At 39.1% G+C, this 24767-nt stretch overlaps 1 protein-coding gene across 1 annotated transcript in view; it reads right to left on the reverse strand.

Annotated features, from left to right (window-relative positions):
- xpo4 (exportin 4) overlaps positions 1-24767 on the reverse strand; it is a 60768-nt gene that overhangs the window by 15478 nt on the left and 20523 nt on the right. Inside the window, exons 6-9 of the mRNA XM_052143027.1 lie at positions 24593-24746; positions 9262-9374; positions 2502-2659; positions 649-823 (exon numbers count right to left, since the gene is read on the reverse strand). Of these exons, the coding sequence (XP_051998987.1) occupies positions 649-823; positions 2502-2659; positions 9262-9374; positions 24593-24746 (600 nt within the window). The remainder of the gene's footprint in view (positions 1-648; positions 824-2501; positions 2660-9261; positions 9375-24592; positions 24747-24767) is intronic.

Consider the following 24767-nt stretch of genomic DNA (forward strand, 5'->3'; position numbering starts at 1 on the left):
GGTCTTTCAACTGGGTAGACATGGACATCTAGCCGTAACACCAAAATCGCTCTGAATTCCCCACCTATTTCACAAGCAAGAGGGAAGCTAAAGCTGAGGAATCTGACTCTGGAGACTAACTAGCCCTTTAAAAGAACATGGGATTTAAAATGTGCCTTAATTTTTTATTTATTTTTTTTCCCCCGAACCTGTACTGTAGTACGTTGGACGCACAACTTTAAAGATTGGCAACAATATACTTAATCATGTCTTTGGTCCAGCAGACACCGTCGATCTGATGTTGCACATTTTCATCCACTCAACTATTCAGAACAGCCCTGATTTCATCTGCTGACCAGTACTGATGATTCTACATTCTCTGTTTGATCTGTTAAAGTAAGCTGGTAGCTTGATGAGACAAATTGGGAAATTAGTGTCTGAGCTGACTCCGTTTAACTCCAACTTTGACACTGACCCCACCTCAATCCCCAGTTGGCCTTTAGCCCAATGTAATCGGCGAGACAGGGCGCTTGGACGTTGGCCCCAAATAGGCATGATGAAGCCCCGGAAGTGACAGTGGGAATGCAACTGGCACGAACTAGCACAGCCTCATTTGGCCCGAAAGTGGAAATGTGGTTATTGTGTCTAGTATACTTTTCCAGTACTCACCACCTCCTCCAGGGCAGCACTGCGACCAAAGGAACACGTGAGCAGTGTGAGGCAGTTAATGAAAGAGGCAAAGAGCTCGTTCGGGAGCGCTGTCAGAACACTTCGGGGAAATGTGCTGATTAAGTTACTGATGATGTTGGAGATGCCAACGGCCTCTGAGTCTTCAATATCAATCCTGTTAAAGGGCAAAAACAATCAGAACATGTTTCATGATCAGAACATCCTATAAACCCTGTTTATATGAATCGTACCCCAAGTGGACACCGGAGTTAGGAAAACCACTGTATCCCAAACCAAACTCTAACCACAAATGGAGTTGGGCCTGCACCAAAAGTAACGGTGTGCAAGCACCCTGAGATACAGTGTGAACCTGCAGTGGTACAGAGTAAACTGTGCAAATAGTATGGAATAGGATAAATGTTTATCCACTGGCAATCCTTATTTCTGGCTTTATCTCCCCTGAAACATAATCTGCAAATCACAGGTACCCTCAAACCACTGCTGCACTAAAGGGAAACTTTATTTATTTTTAAAATTTTCTCCCCTTTTCGCCCCAATTTGGAATGTCCAATTCTCAATGTGCTCCAAGTCCTTGTAGTGGCGAAGTGACTTGCCTCAATCCGGGTGGCAGAGGACGAATCTCAGTTGCCTCTGTGTCTGAGACGTCAATCTGCAAATTTTATCACGTGGCTTGTTGAAGGCATTACCGCGGAGACGTAGCACATGTGGAGGCTCACGCTATTCTCCGTGGCATCCACGCACAACTCACCACATGCCCCACTGCGAGCGAGAATCACATTAAAGTGACCACAAGGAGGTTAACCCAATGTGACTCTACCCACCCTAGCAACCGGCCCTTGCTTAGGAAACCTGACTGGAGTCACTCAGCACGCCCTGGATTTGAACTTGCGACTTCAGGTGTGGTAGTCAGCGTCTTTACTAGCTGAGCTACCCAGTCCCCCATGAAAGGGAAACTTTAAGGTTTCAGACATGACATTCAACTGCTGCAGTGCCGAAACACTACCTAGATTTTGGGAACACAAGTGTTTTTTCCCTTTTAAGTGCTGGAAGTGCACCCGAGGTCTGCCTTTTCTTATGCTCCCAACTGCGACACTAACCCATATCAGATGTATTTAAATTGTAAGCAGAAGAGTTCAATCACGGCAGATTGGCGGACCTGCCGCATGGTTTTCCGATGATGCAACTGGAAAAATGCTCCAGGAATAGGTGATTACAGAATGGCAGAGAGAGGGAGGAGTGGGGAGAGAGACCCCAACTCACTACGCCTACTTGTTCTCAAATTCCAAACAGCAGTGTGTGTGTGAGCATGTGTGTCTGTGTGTTAACTTAAGTTGCAGAGTTATCATTCCTTCTTTAAATCAAAATGGAGATTCCAGTGTATTTAAACAGTGAACACAAATACATGTTCAGGTCATATTTCACCCCAAAATAAAAATAAAAAAAATGAAAGAAATTATATTTTGCTTAAAGCAAATGAAGCCTATTTTTAGGACCATTAAGATGTTTTGCATTGTTGTAAACATTTACTGTATTACAAATAATGAGAAACAAATGAGAATCATCATTATGTATAATGAGAGAAACTAAACCCAAAAGTAAAAACATTTGGATGCATTACCACTATCAGATGATGAGGACACATTTAATGTCACAAATTAAACATTTAATAGTCTAAATAGTCCAAGTTTTATTTATGCAAAATATAATTTTTTTTGGGAACTTCACCAATTAATTAAGAAAACTTCTGCAAATTCATTGAAAGCAGGACTAACAAATATAAACAATAAGCAGCCCCATTTTATAAACTGTAGGTCTCAGACACATGCACGCACCCATTGATCATGTTGAGCAGTCCCTCCACCAGGTGTGCCAGGTAGGTCACCTGAGCGTTCTCATCAGGGAAGATGGGGCCATGCATGGAGGCCAGCTGGGCCAGGCACTGAAGGGAGTCCTGTGCCATATCAGTGTCCTCTCTGATCTTCCTGTGCACCTTCGAGAAATAGAGTGACAGTAAATCAGGGCTCAAAGGAATTACATTTCCTGGCTTATTATGCTAAAGTAACCCAATCTATAATAGAAAGGAACTGCTAACAAAAAGAAGCTAAAAGCAGTGTAGATGATACCAGAGCACTGGTTACAATACCAAAAGAAATAACCTATCCATCTTTCAAAAACAATTGTTTTTTATAAACTATGGGTAGATTTAATGCCCAAAATGGAGTTGTTTTTTTCCTTCACTTCTATTAAAAATATCTCTAGTGAACTACCGATAACAATATATCTGTAAATGACTATCTGACCAAGACCACACAATGAACAAGTATGTTCAAAACTGACATCAAAGCTGATCACAGCTCACCAACAGATTGAAATACTTCTCCCTGGGAGACATGATATCAAAGAGCGAGTATGAGAGAGAAGGAAAGAAACAGAGGTTAGAGAGTCTGTGTTCACTTGAGAGAGAGAAAGAGAGAGAGAGAGTATATACCCCTGTAGGTACGCTCAGCAGTGTTAAAACCAGACAGGCCTCCTCAAAAGTCCAGGAGAAACAGGCCCATGGGCAGCTGACAAAACACACGGGCCGTGGAGCTCAAATACAGTCTCCCTGAATCACAGAGAAAAGTCTCTCTCATTGACACACAAAAACATACTTTCTCGCTCTCTCCTCTTCCTCCACCTCTCTTTTACATACAGATACACGCAAGTCGGCACAGAGGAATAATGAACTGAGTAACATAAATCGTAGAATACCCCTCACCTTCTGACAGAGGAAGTTTAAAACTACAGTCTCTCGGCTCCCTCTCTTTCTCGCCACGGACTAGAACACCTTTAGATCAAGGCCACCACAGAACAAGCCAATCAATCACAGATCAGCTTATCAATCACCAAGCCAGACCGAGGTAATCAGGATTAGAATCGGTGTCTCCATGAGGGTTGTGAAAAGACATTGCTGAAGAAATGCCGTGGCTAAACATTTCTGAATTGACTGATTCGAGTCTCCTGCTCTTCCCTAGCAAGCGGCACATGTGGTACCACAGCAAAACAGATGTTTGGCACAAGTTCCTCTTCTCTACTCACTCCTTTGCTTCTTTCCTAAATCCTTTTCTTTCAGCCTCACTCTCTCCCGTCTGTTTGGCACAAGTTCTGGCGGAGATGGAGAAGCCGTGCAAAGAGGTACGCGAGCGAATCAGTGGAAGAATCTAAAGTGGCATTTCTCCACAACATTCCATCTCCTATAGCAACACAGAAGAACATCAGCGACTAGGCAAAGTGCTAGCGCACAATAAAACAGCCCTGTCTGCTAGTGCACTCTATCCAGAGTGTGAACTCATCCTCTGAGCTAAAGACGACAAGAGGGAGGGAAAGAGAGAGAGGAGGGGAGAACTTTATAGGGAAAGAGTGAAGTAGAGAAGAAAGAAAAGAGTACAAGGCCAAAGCTTTGTGAGCAGCATGCTCTGTAAAAACAGCTGCTCCGGAGAACATCCACGCCATGCAAGCTATGCCAATCGCCTTGAGTCTGACTATAGATAGAGTCTGGCAGGGGGTGTCTAAATCAAAACAAGACAAGGTAGTTCACCAAAATGAATGCAAGAGAGAAAGCGACAGGGAGACCTATTAAAAGAGAGAAGACAAAGCCTTGTGTCAGTCCACGGGGAGGATTAGACCTTCTCCTGGTTTCTATTGTCACGCGCATCTTTCCAGCCACATTCGTTCAGATCCAGTTACAAAATCAGAGGCAACAATCAATCACCTAACAACAGAGTTATACCCAAAGTACCATAATGATCCCTGATTGTGTTTATACCATAAACAAGCCATGTATGAGCTCTGGAACAGGAATCAGATGTCTGCTTCTGAAACTCTTTGCTTAACACCACATAAATAGGTGAATTTCTCAAAAACTGTCAAGAACATGTCCAGCTCACATTTGTCCAGCCAAACAAAGAAATTATACAAAAAAAATATTTTGCTTTCTTTTTAGGAAAATGTATAATTTTTGCATTGTGTGACAATTTTCATTACGTAATACAAAAAAATGAAAAATCTCAATCGTAACAGTGAAAAGCATTGATATATCCTTTAAACGTGAAAGTGAAAATTCTATTATCATTATAGTATACATTGCCTATTAAATTACATAGCAAAATCATTGTATTACAATATGTCTCCTCCTGTAATACAGTAAAATTAGATTAGACTAAAAGTTAGGATAAGACTACAGTTACTAGCATTAGCTTTACTTAAAAACAATAAAAGTCTATAGTATGTCCCTATTTAGATCATAGAACTGTGTGTGTGTGTGTGTGTGTGTGTGTGTGTGTGTGAGTGTGAGAGAGAGAGAGAGAGAGAGAGAGAGAGAGAGGACAGGAGGGTGCAAAAACAAACCTAAACCACAAACAAAAACACTATATTTGGTTGGAAGGAAAATGTTAGCGCATTCATGGCTTTATAAGGTGTGAAGAGAATTTAAGAGATTTATTTAATGTTATGCTTCATTTTCTCTCTTCTGCATGCTTCTTTTGAGAAACAATTGAAGCAGTTGAGAGGGCCAGTTTCCTTTCAGATGGAGGACCAGCCCCCTACTTGTATCACCTGAGGGTGGATTCTTGGAGGCTGTTAACAGTAGCTCTGAATCCAGGGGTCAGAGTCTAATCCTGCTGCTCATCTCTAGTCACCTCTGACCCCAGCTGCGCGTGTCTGGACACCCCCTTGCCTGTTCGGGGAACAGCTGAGAAGTGTGGACCAACAGTTGATGGGTCAACATGCACACACACATAGACAGTCTGACACTCATATTCACCCCCTCCCCTTCAATAACACACACACACACACACACACAATGCATGAGCATAAAAAAACAACAACGACCACACCACATAAAGCTACAGTACAAGGAGACTCGTAAAAGCCCACAGAGGGTGTGACAGCTGACCACTATTCAACCCATAACACCCCCCAAATAAGAACACCACTAAATATCATGCAGCCAAAACAACAAAATCCACCATCTCACAAAGATGAAAATCATGCTCTGCACCAAAGAGAAAAATGTTATACAATCCCAAATGTATTATACAATCTACTAGAGCCATGATGTATCAGTTAACGCAAGCAGAGTTTGAATATGCTCGCATCATTTAACAATCCTATCAAACTTTTGACTGAAATAGTTTTTTCCCACTATCGGTAAAAAACATCCACATCTATCTGCTATTTCAGTATGTTTACAAAACCCATTACAGCAAATCCCAGAATAAACCTTCAGGCCAACAGACTGACCCTTGTTAAAGAAGGGGGCACATTTTGTCGCCAGTTTGCAGATTACTTCCCCCTTTCATAAGAGGCGTGAATGATGGAGCAGCATATTGTCACCTTGTAGACTATTCCTGAATAGCAGAGTGAAGGAAAGTAACATCTAATCTGGCCACCTAACTTAGACTAATGGTGGAAAGTGAAGTATTATTTGGCAGCTCATGGAGGCTGTGTAATGGTAATGGAGAACAGCGGAATGCTAATTACATCTGCATTCCTGATGCTGAGGGAAACCTGATGGAATTGTTCCGCACATCAGAACTGGGATCTTTGCAGTGTTTTGCTCACAGGTATTTCTAATGACATGCCTCTAAGGTGAAATTATGAGTTTTACTAACTGTACAACTCATTTACTTTGAGCAATCCTTATAGATACAATTTGGACAGTTAAAGGGATAGTTCACCCATTCTCTCATCATTTACACACCCTCATGCCAGGGGTTTCGCTACATTTCAGTGTCATCCGGGGCTTAGCCCACAGGCCAAATTATAATATAAAAATAAATGACTTAAAAAAATGACCACCGATCTGTCAAATAATTATTACACAAGGTGCAACACTGGTGGTACCATCTCCTCAGTTACGGTATTGTTTAGATAGGAATACTCAAAGCAGAGCGTGACTGCTCGAATCTGTCTGGTTCTCTCTCCTGAATAAATTACACTTCCTACATAACCGATGCAGAGTCCGGATACTAATAACTCTGTTCTGATGCGTCAAAAGACCAAGGATTTCTTTATTGCATAAATCCTATCCTAAAGTATGATTTAACTACATCCTCCACATCCATCTCTTTCATAAACACAGCTGCTGGCTCGGCGTCCGTTCTATCGTTGTGATATCGTTGTCTTTTTAGCCTAATATTGTATATATAATTCTCTACTTTATAATTCTCTACTCTATAATATTTCTACTTTATTCACACAATTTAATACTTTATTCTCACAAGGCTAAGATTTTTTTCTAATAATTTTGACTTTATTCTCATACGAAATATAATATCATAATGCTACAACTTTATTCTCGTAATTTTTACTTTATTTGCTAAATATTACGACTTTATTACAGAAATCTTTTTTTTATTTAACCTGGCAATAAAACACCTTTGTAGGATCACAGAGTAAAGTTACAAATAACTTAAATTTGTATACATGAATCTCAAAACAGCCGTGTTGCCAAGCAAAATTTCTATGCTTGATAAACGGTAAGAGAGTGGTTTTTTTTCCTCCACCTTTTGCTCTGGTGGGCAGACTTAAGTAAAATAATTTGACAAGTTCAATGTCATTTGATTTTAAATGATTTAAAAATCAGGGCACCCCAAAGAGACCATTTAAACACAGCAGTTTATCTTCACACGCCATGGAAATGTGAACCAGTACGGGCAGAGCGCATATACAGGCATTTTTGTTTGACTTTAATGTGAGATTTTATCATTTCAAGACCCATGTATTATGCTATTTAGGCTTATAGCTCACTGTGCTGCTATTTTGAGTTGCGTTTGTAGAAATTTTATTGCAATAAACATTCTTTATTCCCACGTACAGACTCCTGACTAAACCCGAATAACCAAACAAGTTAACTGGCGCATGCATTAAAATCTACTCTGTGTGTGGATTGTTAAAAACAAATGAAGATTAGAAATGAGGTTTATAGATTTAGAAATAAGGCTTGCATAATAAAACCTCCATCCAGCACCCCCGTGAAAGAATATAGAAAGCTCTCACACAAGGTGTTCGTAACAATTCGTCTGATGAACTTGAGCACGAACAGCAGATAAAAGTCAAAGTGCGAACTGTCAATTAAAGTTGGGCTCACTGATCAGAATTAATTTACATTTTAAGCCAGAATTGAATCCTGCCTTGTTGCTTTTTTAACCTGATATAATTAACATTAAGCACAAAAAACATTCGGGGCTATTAACAAAAGACCAGGGACTTCAGCCCTATCATCCAGGGTCTAGCTATGCCTCTGCCACATGCCATCCCACGTGTGTATGACTTTCTTCTGTTGACCACAAATTAAGATTTTTTTAATAATATCTCAATGCTGTAGGTCCTCACAATGCAAGTGAATGGGTACCACATTTTGAAGTGATATGATAATTGTGGTTGAGTAACCGATTCATATTTAAGTCCTTTTTTACTATAAATTCTCCTTCCTGACCAGTAGGTGGTGATATGCAAGAAGAATGTAAATCGCCAAAAACAAAATAAGAAGAATGTAGAGAAAGCAGAGATTTAGAGTAAAAATATACTTAAATATTTATCTGTTTCTCACCTATACCTATCATATTGCTTCAGAAGACATGTATTTAACCACTGGAGTAATATAGGTTACTTTCATGCTGCATTTATGTCCTTTTTTGAGCTTAAAAACGTTGGACCCTGTTGACTTGCATTGTACGGACATATGGAGATATTCTTCTAAAAATCTTTGTGATCAGCAGAGGAAAGAATTTCATGCACATCTGGGATATCATGAGGATGAGTAAATGATGAGATCTTTCATTTTTGGGTGAACTATCCCTTTAAGACACACTAAATATATTAATGTCATTGCATTAGAAACAAAATATCAAACCAAGAGCTATTTATTTTAAAGATGGTTCAAGCACAATTTTCACCCAAAACATTTCACAAAAATACAATAGTGTTTTCAAAAAGTATTTGGACAATTTCTGGTTGTCAAACGTAAGTGGAATATAATCATAATTATGGAACATGACCATACTTAACTTGATGAAAGACATCTGTGTTTCATCTCTGCTAAAACACATGTGTGAACTTGAGAACAACTGATACAGCCACTGAAAACCACCTTGACACAGTTGGCTATAAATCTTTGCAACAATGGCTAAGTGATGTTAGATCTCAGTAAAGGTCTAGCATTTTCTCTTTGCAGGTTTCACTTGGTTTGACATATTGTAGTCTCATGCTATGACATCCATCCATTTTTAAGTGTGACTAAAGTGTCCAAAGACTGTTCATTGATTTTATTTCTGCCTTCTATAAATATCAATCACTTAATGCTGTCATCAGGTCAAAACATCAGCAGGTGAAGACACAGAGAAGAAAATGAAGAGAGAGCATGAGACAATCAAGAGGATAAAGAAGGTGGCATGGTAAGCTAAGAGAAAAAAGGGGATTAAAATCAAAACAACAAAGAGCTGATTAAAAGCAAAGAATGAGAGCGGTCGAGAATGAGAGCGGTCGAGAATGAGAGCGGTGAAAAAAAGATGTCTGAGAGAGATGCATTATGGGAAAAAATGTGGTACTCACAGTGAAGAAGAGGTCCATGACTCTGTGGTCTAGAAGGGTTTCCCTCCAGGACTCTGTTGGCTTCAGCATGACATTCTGAGTGGCTTCAAACATGGCAATGTAGTGCCTCCCCAGTGATCACTCGGTTAAGGGCAACAGCAGAAACAAAGAGGGTAAGAACAGATTTAACTTCTCTCTGTTGCTCTATCTCTGGCAGTTCCCTCCTGGTCTGCACTAACACAAGTGTGGAATATTGCTGCGGTCAACTCCCAGCACACATCACTGTTGGTTTTCTCCAGTTCTTTTTTACCTCTCTTCCTCCGTGACACGGTTCAAGAGTGTTCTCCCCTCCCACTAAATTTTTACCTAAAAGAACTCCCCTTTCCATGTGGACCACTTGGAAAAAGGGATGGAGAGAGAGGAGTGAAAAAAAGGAGATGACAAAACGAGAGAGAGAGAGAGGGGGGGAGAGAGAGAGAAATGATTCCCACAGGAATGTCTGATCAAAGCCAGTTACCGGCGAAGGCCACGCATTCCACTGGGCTGGACCCACAGTCACTCCCAGCAGACAAATGTGAAGTCATTCTCTCAAACATGCCCACACTAAAATTACAGTATCTGCTCACATCCACCATAGACAGCTGCATTTATCAAAGTCGGTTATCTTACACCAAACAAATATTTGGCAACTCACCAATGAAATCACTATACAGACTATAAGGTAAGGAAGCACCGCTGAATATAAAACCACGGTGTGTATTGGTAAAGTGCCTTGTGCTTTTTAAATTCATACAAATTTTCATTTATCTTTTTAAGCTAGCTTTCATTTATTTTCCACTTCATGACTGTTAAACAATTTTTTGTGTTTTGTAGATTTAGTTAAGTTTTATTTTCTAAGGGCATATTCCTTTTTCATTATATTCCTAGTATTTTTAGTATTTTAGGGCTGCCAAAGTGAAAAGAATTAACTGATGAAATTGAAATATGTTAAACAGCATTACATTTCTCAGGGCTGTCTAGTGTTACTGCATGTTAGTGGCATTTTAATGGCAGGTTGTAAAGTTTTTAAATGTAATAATATAGTGTGTATCAGAAACAAAAATTAATTTGTTGTCCTTCATACTTCATTCATTTGAAGGCTCGTCACATTTACACTGAAATTCCACAGGAGAAATAAAGCATCTCAATGGGAATCCACACAATCAGGAAATTCACCTGATGGACTTATAGTGGCAATTCAATTTCCCTGTGCGATTTTTGAGTGGGGTTCGAGTTTGGTGAACTTTGACACGCAAATTCACAGCGTTGACCAATAGGAAGTTGGTTTGGCAATGGCCTCTGCGTGGGCTGTGCTTCATACACAGCTAAACTGAATATTCACAATGGACAAGGAAATCCTTTTTGCGTTGAGTTTCTTTATAACTTGACTCTCCAAAACCAAAAAGTGCAGCATAAGAGGCTGCTTGATGAGTAAATTTTGCAGGTCAACGCTTTCTTCATCTGTGGAATTTTGCTGTGCAAAAGGTAAATTTGACAAGGCTTGAAATTAAAACAAAAAAAACATTTTTGTTTAGTTCCAGTTTTTCCAATCATGTTAGTTTGATTTTTTTATTTTAGTTAACAAATTATTTTTAGTTTAGATTGCGTTAAGGATGATCGCACTCCCCTGCCTCGGTCCGTCCTATGCAGACCTGACTTTACAGCCTCTTAAAAATAGCTAGGGGCCAGCAGAACTCTGGATGACCCACAATGAGGAGAGAACAGGCCTCGAGGGAGAGTCAGCTGGAGTTTATGTGCTGACCACCAGCAGGCTAGTCCAGCACACTGATAGCAGTCTGCCACATGAACACAGTGGGGAGAGACTGAAGGATCGACGTCAACGAGTGCTGGGGGATAAACCAGCAGGTCACTTAATGTCACTTGGAGCCAATGCTGGAAAAGTCAGTGAGTGTATGTGAAACAGGGAGGGTGACTAAAGCTATGACCCACTGAAACCCAATCCAGGCTTATACACAAAGCACATGACTCGTTTCCACCAGCCCTTATCCCAGCTGCTGAAGACATGCAACACATGACAACCCCAATATACCTGACTGACCAGTTTTAAAATGCCTAAAACCCCTCTAAACCAGACAACAGACCAGCCAGACCAGGCTGGTAGACAAGCTAAGACCCACAAACCCTCTTAGGCTGGTTTATGCCATTTTATTCAGTAGGGCTGACTGAGGATTTGTAAAGAACAATGAACACTAGTTTCCAACAACAAAAGGAATCCTAAAATTAATAACTAGACATGCTGACAGTGTAAAAAAAATTCAGTGAGGCCAGGTACAGATGTTGGGCAGTGGGACATTGTTTACAGTCAATGCTCCAATTCATCCCAATTGTGTTCAGAGTGGCTCAGGACTGGGCTTTGTGGAGGCAAGTAAAGAGTGTTTCCACTACATGCATTTTGCAGCGGCGCTTCACCACTGCTGAATTCTGAGCGCCGCTGTTGAGATTTCACATGGTTTATTTAATATTCTTGACATCATAATGCTTGCCAGCCCCAGTCAGCTGTGCACTTTGTACACTGCAAAAGAAACCTCACCACACACACAAATACACGCACTTACTCACAGTGACATCACCGCATTAACAAAACGTCACACTCGCTTAATTTCAAGTGGCCCACAAACTCGTTTCTGAAATGTGCAAAGCGCAATGAAACAGCACTACATGGATCAATTATCAACACGCCTCAATCATGAATAAAGCAGCATGGGCGTAGAGCAGGTGCGGTAATTCGTGGACAGACTATTTTAAATGTGCCTGTGTACCAGTAAGATGCACGACGGGAATCGCAAAACCCATCTAAATGCAGTACAGAATTGTCCGTTGCAAAGCTTGTATGTCTCGGTGATGAAACTAGTTTAAAACAAACAGCCCCCACATTCTAATTGACACAAAGAAAACAGGAGAAAACATTCATTAGAAGGCTTTTCCAATCTCAAATTCACAAAACTTACAAAAATATACCATGGATTTACTGCAACACTAACTGTACTGTATTAACTATGGCATTGTTTCAGAAAACATTTCTAAATGTATTTAGACTGCAGTTTTTTCATTACAAAAATGGCATAGTTATTTATATAGAAACCACAATTACTAAACATGGTATTGAGGAGCCATGCATGTTTTTACCTATGGTTACCATGAACGGTTACAAATAGCATTGTTAAAAATATGGAAACTATGGACTAAAGGACTATAATGCATTTTCATAATTATGGACCAAGTTAGTTATTAGCTATTAGTTTTCCAATGGTGTAAAATCTGTACTCTTGTAATGCACTCTTGATTGTAGGAAAATTTAAGTTGTTTTGTTTGCATTCAGAAATTCCAAGAGATGGCTGTAGCTTAATCAGTGGGAGCCTGATGAAAGGAATCTGCAAAGACCCAATTCATTCACACTGTCAGAATATTTCAATTTATCCATATAAAAATTAGGTGTTCATTTTTTTTCACAGATGTTACTGCTGCTAATATCATAATTTGCATCTGCATACCAACCTCAAAATCAATGTTGTACTGTCATTGTAATATTGACATGTAATATTATTTGCATGGGTGCTCCCAAAGCAGGTGCTAGTGCCACATTTTCAAAGGGCCCTTTGAGGACACAAATAATCCCTGAAGTGGCCCAGACTGAAATAGAGTTTGACACCCATTTTAATCTATTCTTTGACAAACATGCGTTAATACTGGTCCGGTGTTGCAGGCTTGTAGACACAAGCACAACAGCACCGCTGCTGAAAAAAAGCCTTGGGAAAACACTGAAAGATTCACACCAGACTCAGTAAATCATGTCTGTGTGAGTGTGTGGACCTCGCTATGTGCACAAGGGCATTGCCGAACTGGATATAGAGGAAAGTAGTTGGAAATTGTCTGAATCTGGAAGATACACAATCATTGAATGTATGAATATCTGATGCACTGTACAGATGACTTCCAAAGACTTGTGATAGCTAACTCCTTTCAACAATGTGCTGAACCTTACAGATCAATGAGCATTATATGCCATTGTTATCAAGCAAAAATGTGTCTATGAATTTAGCTGTCATGGAGTTAAATTAGTGCTGTATAATTTCCAATTTTGTTTATTTAGTAATCTTTTTTTGTAAAGAAAGCGTAACATTTGGTGGTGGAGCCAGTGGAAATGTTGGCAAGTAAAACTCTGAACTACTGAATCAAATAGAGGGCAGGAAAAAAATCCATTGCTGTTGAGCAATATACCGTTGAAAGAAAAAGTTTTTGAACCCTTTGGAAATACATAAATCTAGGCATTGATTGCTCATAAAATATGGTCTGATATTCATCTAAGTTACAATTATACTCAACACATTCTGACTAAACTAATACTTTTCAAATTTTATTGAAGACATCGAGTAATCATTCGCAGTGCAGGCTGGTAAAAGTAAGTGAACCTCTGTTTTAAACTGGAGTCAGGAATTTAAATTAAGCAGATGAGATTAGAAGTGTGGGTTGAACAGGTGCCCTGCCCTTTAAATAAAGGCACACAAAGCCCATTTACTGACAAATCTGTTCTTCCCAAGATTGGTTTACATGCCTTGATTCTAACAACTTTAATAGGACCTTAAAATACACATTATTGAGATGCACAAAGCTGGAAAAGCACTGATGAAGACCTTGGTTTTCTTCAATCAATGATAAAACTAATGGTCAAATGGAGAAAATTCAGGGCAAATTCTAGAAAATTCTATTGCTACTCTCCCTAGGAGTAAGCATCCTGCAAATATCACTCCTAGAGCACAACAGCCAATCCTGAAAGTGGTGATAAAGCAATGTGATACAGCAAATGACCTCTAGAAAACTCAAACTGCGACTGCAAAAAACCTCATCCCAACTGTGAAGCATGGTGGAGGGAGCACCATAGTTTGAGGCTGCCTGAGGGCCTAGACACCTTGCAATTATTGATGGCGCAATGAATTTAAAAGTGTATTAAGACATTTTGTGTCAATCACAGACTGCAATCAATGTCAGGGCAGAAGTCCATGACCTCAAGCTAAAAGAGGTTAGTGATGCAACAAGACAATGACCAAAAGCACACAAGTATATCAACTAAAGAATGGCAAAAAAAAAAAGTTTTGGAATGGCCAAGTCAGGGTCCTGACATTTACCCAATTGAGATGCTGTGGCATGACATAGAGAGGGCTCTGAAGTCAAGAAAAGATCACATTTTATGAGTAATAAATGCATAAATCCAGGTCATTCTGATGGGTTCACAAACTTTTTCTAGCAAAATTTTCGGTTTCTCAGAGTGTAAAATAAATACATATATACCTTAAGAGGTAGTCATTTATTCAAGATGAACCCACAAGATTAATTTGCATGAGGGAAATCCTCTCCAACATTTGACAATTCTTTTTTTATTTTTTTGTAGTTACGTGAAGGTGAAAAAGTGAAACAACAGTGCTTTGTGCTCACTATGCATGTTCTGAGTGCAGCTAGAAATAAACTGTTCAATGACTGCACAAGGATCGCAGTAAACTTGTATAATCATGATTAGATCAAATTATCGCGACAGGCCTGTGTGTAATTTTTGTGGTTTTGTATGGACTGTTGTTAAATGGCAGCTGAATGTGATCTGGAGATTATATTGTGTGTCGAGTAAATCAATCAAGTAGCATTCAAGGAACATAATTATGAAAGTGCTGAGAGCCGCCGGTGCCAGAGAGGAGTTTCAAGGCTATTAGGAAGCTTGAGTGTCACATCCTCGCTCTTAAGATTCCCCCACAGCCTCAGGAATGCCCTCATCCCCCTTGCTGGGCTGGGGAAAGCCATCTTATAAAGCTCTCTCAACTTGACTTGTGCATGCGTGTTAGAGATGAGGGGTGGCACACAGCCATCTGTCATCTCCCTCTGCCATTCATAGAACCTGACCAACTCGAGGCCTGGCCACGACCTGCTCTGAGGTCACCAGGGCCATGGACAGACATGCTGTTCTGCAGACGGGGAGTGGGATCACCTGTTTGGGATCACACGAGTGACATGTACACGTGCCAAGTGGGATTGTGTCATGGACAAATCACACACATGCCATGTGCCTGGATTCTGATAGATGTCGGCACTTTGAGCATAGTACAATCAAAGTGGCTGGATGGAGCATGAACAACAGTACCCACAACACTGAGCAGCGGCGCCCAAAGTCACCCCTCAGATCAGTCATCACCACGCTTAACAGTGTGTGAAGAAATTAATGTTATGCATGGGCTCCTAGATAAACTCAGCAACCATCGCAGCCCAGGATCTTCTCCCTCTCATCCCACACATTTCTCGGTCCTCTTCGAGCGAACATGTCTAATATGTAGGTAACCATTAAACTTTTCAGAATATTGCGAACATTTGCAATACATGGTGGCGTTTCTGAATTGACATTAAACTGAAGAGGTCCTTAAACTCATGTAATTCAAAGTTGAACCATTCATATAATTGTATCGAAGAGTAAACTCATCTCCTTGTTCTTAAATCTGTAGTGCTAAATGAATAAGTTCGTTTTGAACAACATAAGTTTGAGGTTATTTTCCTTACAGAAATGTGGCTTTACAGTAATTACAATGCTGTATCTAATGAAACATCCCCACCATGCTTTAAATTCTTTTGTTTCCCAAGAGTAAATGGGAAGGGAGGTGGTGTCATCTCTTTGTACCGCTGTACTTTACGCTGTAAACAAATTTCTCTGGGGGAATTTGAAACATTTGAGTACCTCGCGGTCACTTTCAAGAGTGACCAACCTGTTCTATTATTAGTTATCTACCAGATGGACCCTCCAATGCTCAAAGGTTTTCTTGATTTTAGGGAACTGTTCTCTAGGATTTGAACGGACTTTGACAGTTTTAATTACTAGAGATTTCAATATTCATGTAGATGTACTCACTGATCCATTGGCTGTCAACTTCACAGGGTTACTAAACTAATTTGCTCATATGCAGCATGTATTTGGCCCCACACACAAACATGGCCATACCAGATAGTGACCACAGTAGATGCTGCTATTTTTGACCACTGTAGTGGCAGTATGTACCAACACTGTGATAATAATACTGAGTGATAAGAGGACTGTCTCCAAGTGCTCTCAAATGGGATTGTGTTAACCGATTCTATCCAGTTTTTTTTTTTAAACATTGACGTATACTTCCAAATGCTGTCCATCATTTTGACATAAAAAAAGCAACAACAAAAAAAAAAATATTCCAACCTAGCAAATTAGTTTAAACTTCACTCTCTCTCTCTTTGTCTGTACCCAGTTTATTGTCTGGTATTAAAAACACATTTTGGGTGATCTGATCACAAGTAGACATGCACCATAGCCAGACTGTACATGGTACTATGGGTCTATTTTGACCAATTGTGCTCTGATTTCAAGGAAAGAGTCTCCAATTTCATGACTTTATACATCAATCATTACGACAGTGTGTTACTGCAAGAACAAAAAGCAAAAAAAAGTGGTGTATAGTTTCTGACAATAATACTTACATTTAATCTAAAGAACAAACTTTACGTTTAGAGCAGAATTCTCAGTTATTTTAGTGGAGTAAATGTATTAACTGAGTGATGTGTTTCCTTCTCATCTGTGTCACTTTATTTTTACATCAGGCACACTGAAAAGTTCCATGAACCTGTCCATGTTTGTATGCATTTTTTACATTTTCCAACCAGATGGTTATTTCATTTTAAAACCAAAATAAAGTATGACAGATTAAAAACAGACCATGACTGAAATTTTACAACTCAGTCTGTTAGAGTGACGGCTACGATATTTTTTTCAAGCACAACCTCTTGCTTTCACTGCAACTACTGCGGTGACCTGCTGGACTGAAACTCTATTGCCCTCTCTGTTACTGTGTTGTATACATTGTGTATTTATTGTCCTTAATGTCCTTTTTACTATCTGTATTGTTGCACTATGTGTAGTTAAGTAAAATGTAATGTATGTTTAGTTAAATTATATAAATCTTTTATATAGGCTAGATATGTTATTCTTTTATAGTGTCTAGCCTAAATGTCTGTATGGCATTTCATTCCTTTGTATGTCTCTACATATAGTGGAGTGACAATAAAGATCAATTTTAACTTAAATGGAGCTCAATATCCTTCTCCTCTTACCACCTCCTCCTCTGCCATTTTAATGTGCGTTTTAGTCTCAGGCTGTGTGAAATGTATCAACTCTGCTGCCCCCTTAAAAACAAAGACTGTCCTTGGGACAACTTAAGCCCACATTCGAAACTGAAGCAGAAAGGCAGTGGAAGCGTGCAAAGCTAACAGTTCACCACGCCAACTATAAAAATAACTTAAACATACTAAATATTAAATGAGGTCTGCCGAAAGTTCAACTGACTGAAACAAAGACAATCCTAGATTACTCTTCTCCACTATAGAAAGACTGATTAACCCCTCAGCCTCAAATATCATCTGATCTTGGGGGGGCCTGGGTAACTCAGCAAGTATTGACGCTGAGTACGACTCCTGGAGTCACGAGTTCGAATCCAGGTTGTGCTGAGTGACTCCAGCCAGGTATCTTAAGCAACCAAATTGGCCCGGTCCCTAGGGAAGGTCATATGGGGGTAATCTAATCTTGGTCGCTATAATGTGGTTATCGCTCTTGGTGAGGTGTGTGGCGAGTTGTGTGTGGATGCCGCAGAGAAAATCGTGGGCCTCCACACATGCTACATTTCCGTGGTAACACACTCAAGCCACGTGATAAGATACAGCGATAGACGGTCAGACAATGTGGCAACTGAGGTTCAGATTGAGGCGAGTCACAACGCCACCACAAGGACTGAGAGCACATTAGGAATTGGGCATTCCAAACTGGGGAGAAGGGGGGATCATCTGATCTCTTTCACAGAATTGAAAAGTGCAATGAGTTTGCAGCATTCTTCAGTGATAAAATTACTAACATAAGACAAAACATGGCCAACCCTTGTCTTACCAGTATGGGCTTAAACTCTACATTCTGCTGTGAAATGTAATCTGTCCACTTTCTCAGTGGTCAGCCCTTACACACTCAAACAGGTCAAAACACTTATGAACAATTTTAGCTACCCTCTTGACCCATTACCAACAATCTTCCTCAAAACATTTTTGAGCTCCTTATTCCCAGACATTCTGAGTATTGGTAAACAGTCCATCCAACAAGGAAATGTTTCACATACTTTTAAAAAGGCAGCAATTGTTAGGCATCTTCTGGAGAAAAGCACTTGATTCTTCTATGCTCAGTAACTATAGACCTATCTCCAATCTTCCATTTATTGGCAAAGTAATAGAAAATTTAGTGTTCATACAGCTCAATAACCATCTTAACACCAATAATCTTAATGAAACATTCCAGTCTGGCTTAAGGGCCAACCATAGCACGGAAACAGAACTTCTAAAGATTCTAAATGACTTGCAAGTCAATTCCGGTAAATTGTCAATCCTAAACAGAGGTGCGTTATCGGCAACGATGCACAGAGACAGTCCATTATGACTTATCCAGACTCCTCGCCTCTAAGTGGGCCAATAATCACAAATCAAGAATGTGTTTGACAGTGCACTTAAATGATAAAAACATATTTGCAATATCAGTAAAACAGCATATCATCACCTTCAAAACACCTTGAAAATATGTGATATTCTCTCCCCTGCTGACAGTGAGAAACGTATCCATCTATTTGTTACATCCAGACTTGATTATCGCAATAGTATTTCGGCCAGTTTATCAATGAGCTCCAGCAGACACCTGCAAAGAGTTTAGAATGCAGCAGCTAGAATCCTGATTTGTACTAGACTGAAGAGTTACATACCTTAGCACTATAGACTCCACCTAGATCACTCAGATCATCCAACTGTAACTTGCTGGTGGTACCTAAAATACAGCTGAAAACTGTGAAGTCAGCCTTTTATTTGTAATATTACTCTGCATTTTATTCTATACGTGAACATCTGTAAAGCACTTTGTAAACATTGTTTTAATTTAAAATAAAGCTTTCCAAACTTGCTTGCTTAGCTCAACCGGAGGACGTGCTGATCACCATTCTAATATCATTGATTTTCTTCATGAAAAAAGATACACACTTGTTGCATTTGCCGTGAGAGAGCAGTTCACGGGGAACCTGAATTGGGGGTTATTTAGACTCTACAGTAACAAAGAGAGTGCAGGTGTAACTTTGTTATTTATAATGCTTGAGAAGAAAGACTTATCTGTGCCTAGCTCCACATTGAAAGCATGAAGGCTGTCTTTATAGATGTTATAATGGACTTTTTGTTTTCCACTACATGAACTCAGCTTTCCTGCATTTTTTTTCTCCATGCTTTGTACGGCTGTTGTCTTTCTAAAAGGTACTTTTCGCCTGCCAGTAATCTTCCTGACCTTTACAGGAGCAATGTCATCAGTAATATTTGTAACTTTTGAGTAAGGCTGTCAATCAATTTTAATTGAATTAATTATATGATCTGCCGATTAAATGTTGAATTATTTTAATATCAATATTTACTGGAAAGGCACCCAAATAAAGATAATTTAGCATATAATAATTATAAATATCACATAATAAATATTATAACAAGGTGTAGCTATAAGCTAATTTAAATTTTTGCTAATTACTTTGGAACAATAAGGGCTGGACAAATGTGTTTTTTCTGAATTCTTCAGCACCTCCAACTCAATATTTGGATTTCGATTGGCAAAAAATAAAAAAGATATAACTATAGTTTTTCGAACTTGTCCTAGGATGTTTGTCTGATTTGCATGGATTTTGATATACATCATCTACAGAACATTGACAAAAATGTATTAAAATTTTTTGATTCAAGTCATTCAGAAGATATATGCCGTTACATTACATTAGGTGTGGCCCATTATGAATAATTGGCCTGTATCTTGTGAATTAAATATATAAGCATAAAACTTGTTACACATGGACAACATAAAATTTGTAGGTCACATGCCAAATGTGAAGGCTGAAGTATGTTATCTTGGCTCCCTTGGCCTTTTTCCAGAACATTTCCTTGGGTGCTGAATCTTGAAGCAGTGTTTCTTTCAAGTGTTGAGGGTTTTTTTCTGACTGCTCTTCTTAAATATAAATTTTTGGAGTAATAACCCGATTATACAGTTTTATGATTCATCAGAATGTTTCAAAGTTCCTTATTTAAATAAAAAAACATTGCTCCAGGGAGGCAGCAAGTAGTGGTATCCTGCTACCAATGTTTCTGATAATAAAGTCACCCACTATCAGACTACTGGGATCGGCTTTGATTGCAGCAGAATGCTGCTGCCTGCTCAACCTTGAGTGCCTTCTAGCTGCAATGTTATCTACTGACTGATGTGATATATGGCTGATCACTTTTGGTCTTTTTCCACATAGATTAATGGTTAAAATCTATTTTCAAGACATATAAAGGGTAGAAGAGTACTAGTATTGGCCAGTCGGGTCATAGCCATATATGGGGTTGAAGATGCCAATGCAGTAATTTGTAATACTCATGACAGTCTGATGTCTAGAGCACCTTTGGGACTAGCTCCCAGTTTGTGCTCTCAGTTCTCAGTTAATCTTGGCATTTGTGCTGCTGGCTTATCAAGACTCAGTATTGCCTGCTGAATGGCTGATATGAAAATTAGAAATTAAAACACAAAAGCAAGGGAGCAAAGCACAGAGCAGCAAGCAAAGCAGTAAGTGCAATAATATCACAAACAATATAACCAATCAATACTCAATTTTAAGAAAAAAGAAAAGAACATTCTTAGGAAGTCTTTGAGAAAACAAGATAATCTTAACTTTTTTCTTAAGATAGAAAACAGTTGTTAAAAAGAATATTATGAATATTCTTCTTCATCAATCTGGCCCTTGGATTCAGTTCCAATCCGCTATTTTTCTAGCAGTTTTTGAGACTTATGTAACGACACCTGGATAGTTCACACAAAAAAATACAACTGTCATTGATCACTCATTACATATTGCTCCGAACCCTTATAATTTACTACTTCTGTGGAACAGAAAAGGAAAGATTTATGAATCTTCATACAGCTGTTTGCCAAATAAAGAAAGTGAATGGTGACGAAAAAAGAACCAAACAAACTGCATAAAGCTACTGTTAAAAGTGGTTTACAACTTATGCAATATGTTCCAAGTCTTATAAGTCATACAATCACTTTGTGTGATGAACATACTGAAATGTAAGTCTTTATACACTCTCAAATCAAATCATTGACCAACTTCCCTTCGTAGTGCCCAAATCAAATATGGCGACTAATTCACTTTCAGTATATATCATTATAAAAAGCAGTGTGAAAATTTATATATTTAAAAAAAAGTGTGTTCCACAGGAGAAATAAAAGTCATACAGGTATGCAGAATACGGTGTGAAATAAAAAGAAATAAAAAAAATTGGGGGTGAACTATTCCTTTAAGAAACCCGTCAGTCTAAGACAGGTGAACCCAAAACCAGCCTATCCATGTCTTCATTAAAACCGATTAGTCAACTAGTCTTTCAGGCAACCCATGGACTAGTCGGTCACCAAAATATTTTGTTTTAAAATGTCTCTCTAACGCTCACGCACGCACGCACGCATACACACACACTTAACATTGTGTCCTTTCAGTGTCCTTAACAAATATGTTCTTTGTAGCACAGAACAATCTCCTCCTCCAGCTCCCAGTTGGCAATTAATACGACTTCAGGCTATGCAAACACCTCAATGCACAAATGGCTGCCCGACATTCCAGACCAGCACTCAATGAGCTGTGTGTTTAAAGGCACACTTATTGGGCACGATAAGGGCTTGGCACAGGCCTCCTTTGTAAGTGATATGTAACCCTGGTTGGCACCGACGCCAACACTGATCTCTTTAAAGAGACACACAGTCAGGCTGAGTGGGATTAACGCCTCAGATAGCTAAAACACACACAGACGCACACGCACCATCAATCACAGCGCCACAGCTCAAGGTTTAGGACTAACACTAGCAGATGCTAATAGTAAGAGATTATATGTGCAAAGGCAAAGTAAAACTGGCAAGACTAGATACTTAAAACCAAACCTTCAGCAATGTGTATGAACATATTCAAATGAATGTAGAATAATTCACCCATAAATGTACATTTTGTTTCTAGTATTAAAAGTATTATTTTATTTTTCTGTAAAACACAAAAGGGGATTGTGGTGGATAGTGGTAGTAGACATGCCAAGCTCCATAAAAGACAAAAAGCTGTGGCGCTGTGAGTAGTACATGTGCTTGAAACACATAAGAGCAGTTGTGCACACAGCAATGCAAGTTTAAGTCTGGCCTGCCTCATGTCCCGATCCAATTTCCCCCCGCCCCCAACTCTCTCTCTCTTGCTCCTTTTCATCGTTCCTATACATTTGCACACAAAAAATTAAATCACTGAAGAATGCTGCAAACTCATTGCACTTTTCACTTCTGAAGAGATCAGATGATATTTGAGGCTCAAGGTTTTAACAGTCTATCTATACTGCCCTACAAAGGCAAAACACCGTAACATCATGTTTGGTCAAAAATGAGTTAATGTCATTTTTGGGGTATTCAAGACCTCCTTTATCATGTGAATAAATATCGTCAGTCAATTTGATTGTTTTAACGAGAAATTAAAGGGCTGTGACAACCGTAACATCCAAAACCATACGAGAAACCACAGCAGAACGCCGTAACAGTTGCCTTTGTTCCGGCACGCTTAAGTTGAGTTAAGGTGTTCTGACTTTGTTTCGCCTGGCATCAAGAGAGATGTTACGGTGCCGCTGTGATGTTACTGTACTCTGGCTTTGTCATACTGTCAAAGATTACCGCTCTTTTATTGTCAACCGCGTAACATACACACGACACATCTTTGAAATAAAGTGTAGACTGCCGACTGCTTGTTTGTATTATTACTCTGTGATAGCGATGTGATAGGGCGACGGTTCAGATCTGTCAATGTCAGTGACAGCCCGGAGCTTGCTAAATTTAATCTGTGTCACGTAAATTAGCGCTAACGTTGACGCTGACACTCGCCTCACATCAGATGCTGAAAACCAAATATTAAATACAGAGGCATCCTACCTTTCCATGCAATCCGATATAATCCATAGCAATGCACGTCATCTGCTGTATCCTCAACAATCCATACGTGTTTGAGCCATATTTCCTTCTTGCAGGTGTTCACGTCAGATTTTACAGCTGGTTATCGCTAACGTCCGTACAAAGTAGGCTAACCTAAATAGTAAAAGTAATTCCAACTTTTTTTCGGTATACTCTGTCTATATTATCTCAGAATTAAAAAGCAGTAATCCAAGTCGAGTTCGCTGACTGAGCATCTTGAGCAGTTTGCTGGCCCTTAACCTTTAACCCTTTAACTGTCACCCCTCCTCCTTTATTCGCATAGACATGAAAATCACTATCCAAACTTAAATGGTTGTATTTCAAGAATGCTTTGTCATATATACCTATGGACAAGTTGCGTTCCAAATTTTTGGTTGATATCTCAAAAAATTAGCTTTCAGTAAGATTTTATTTGGACGCAGTAAATAACTTGGAATGAGCAGTCTCTAATCTCTAATGTATTGGTCCAATGTTTAATTAATTATTACTCTATATCTTGCATTTAACTACATATACCTTTGTATTCAATTATAATTAAATTATCTTTATTGTGAAAATATTTATTGTATTTATTCATACTGTACATACTGTACTGCAAAGTAACTTATCTGTTATACTGTTTAACGTGTTAGTGTTGCCGCACTATCCTGATCATTATAGCACTAAATAGGAACAACCAAAGGTCTTCTATATAATTTAAAACAAATACCATGATGAATAGACCTTGGTTAGGTGTTCTTATAATGGATGTAAGTATGGTGAACAGCAAGTAAATATTGATTATATGTCAGTTACGGCCTTTTGCCTTTGCATGACTCCTGATTTTTGGCACATGATACAAAGGCAGAGTACAGTAACTGCCAAACAAGGGTCAAAGGTCAATTTTGAGCTCAAGATTTTTTGCATACAAACATTTCTTCAGTATAGCAACTAGTTGTGAAATTTTGGGAGTCCTACCTATAATACTTTTGTCTGGACAAAACAGAAACTTTAAAGTCATTTTTCTCAGTTTCACACTCTAGTGAGTTGAGGTCTTTTGCTTTTGCAGGGCAGTATAGTGTAGAGGAGTAATCTAGGATTGTCTTTGTCAATTGAACTTGAAGAGTACTAAATTTTATATTTAGTATGTTTAAGTTATTTATATAGTTGGCCTAATAATAAAATCACAAGCACACAAATATCAATAAACATGTAAATCTTGTAATGAAAGGATATGATTGGGTGGGAGAAAGTTCCAGCTGAGCACTTGATTGGCCAGCGCAAGGTAACGTTGAAATACTGAGGACATTTGAGCACTGAGGTTCTCCCGCCGACTGAACTCCTGCAGGACCTCCATAGTAAGCATGAAGATCTGCATGAGATCATCCTCCTGCAACACACATACACATGT

This window comes from Xyrauchen texanus, chromosome 14 (assembly GCF_025860055.1).
Source record: "Xyrauchen texanus isolate HMW12.3.18 chromosome 14, RBS_HiC_50CHRs, whole genome shotgun sequence".
Taxonomy (NCBI): Eukaryota; Metazoa; Chordata; class Actinopteri; order Cypriniformes; family Catostomidae; genus Xyrauchen; species Xyrauchen texanus.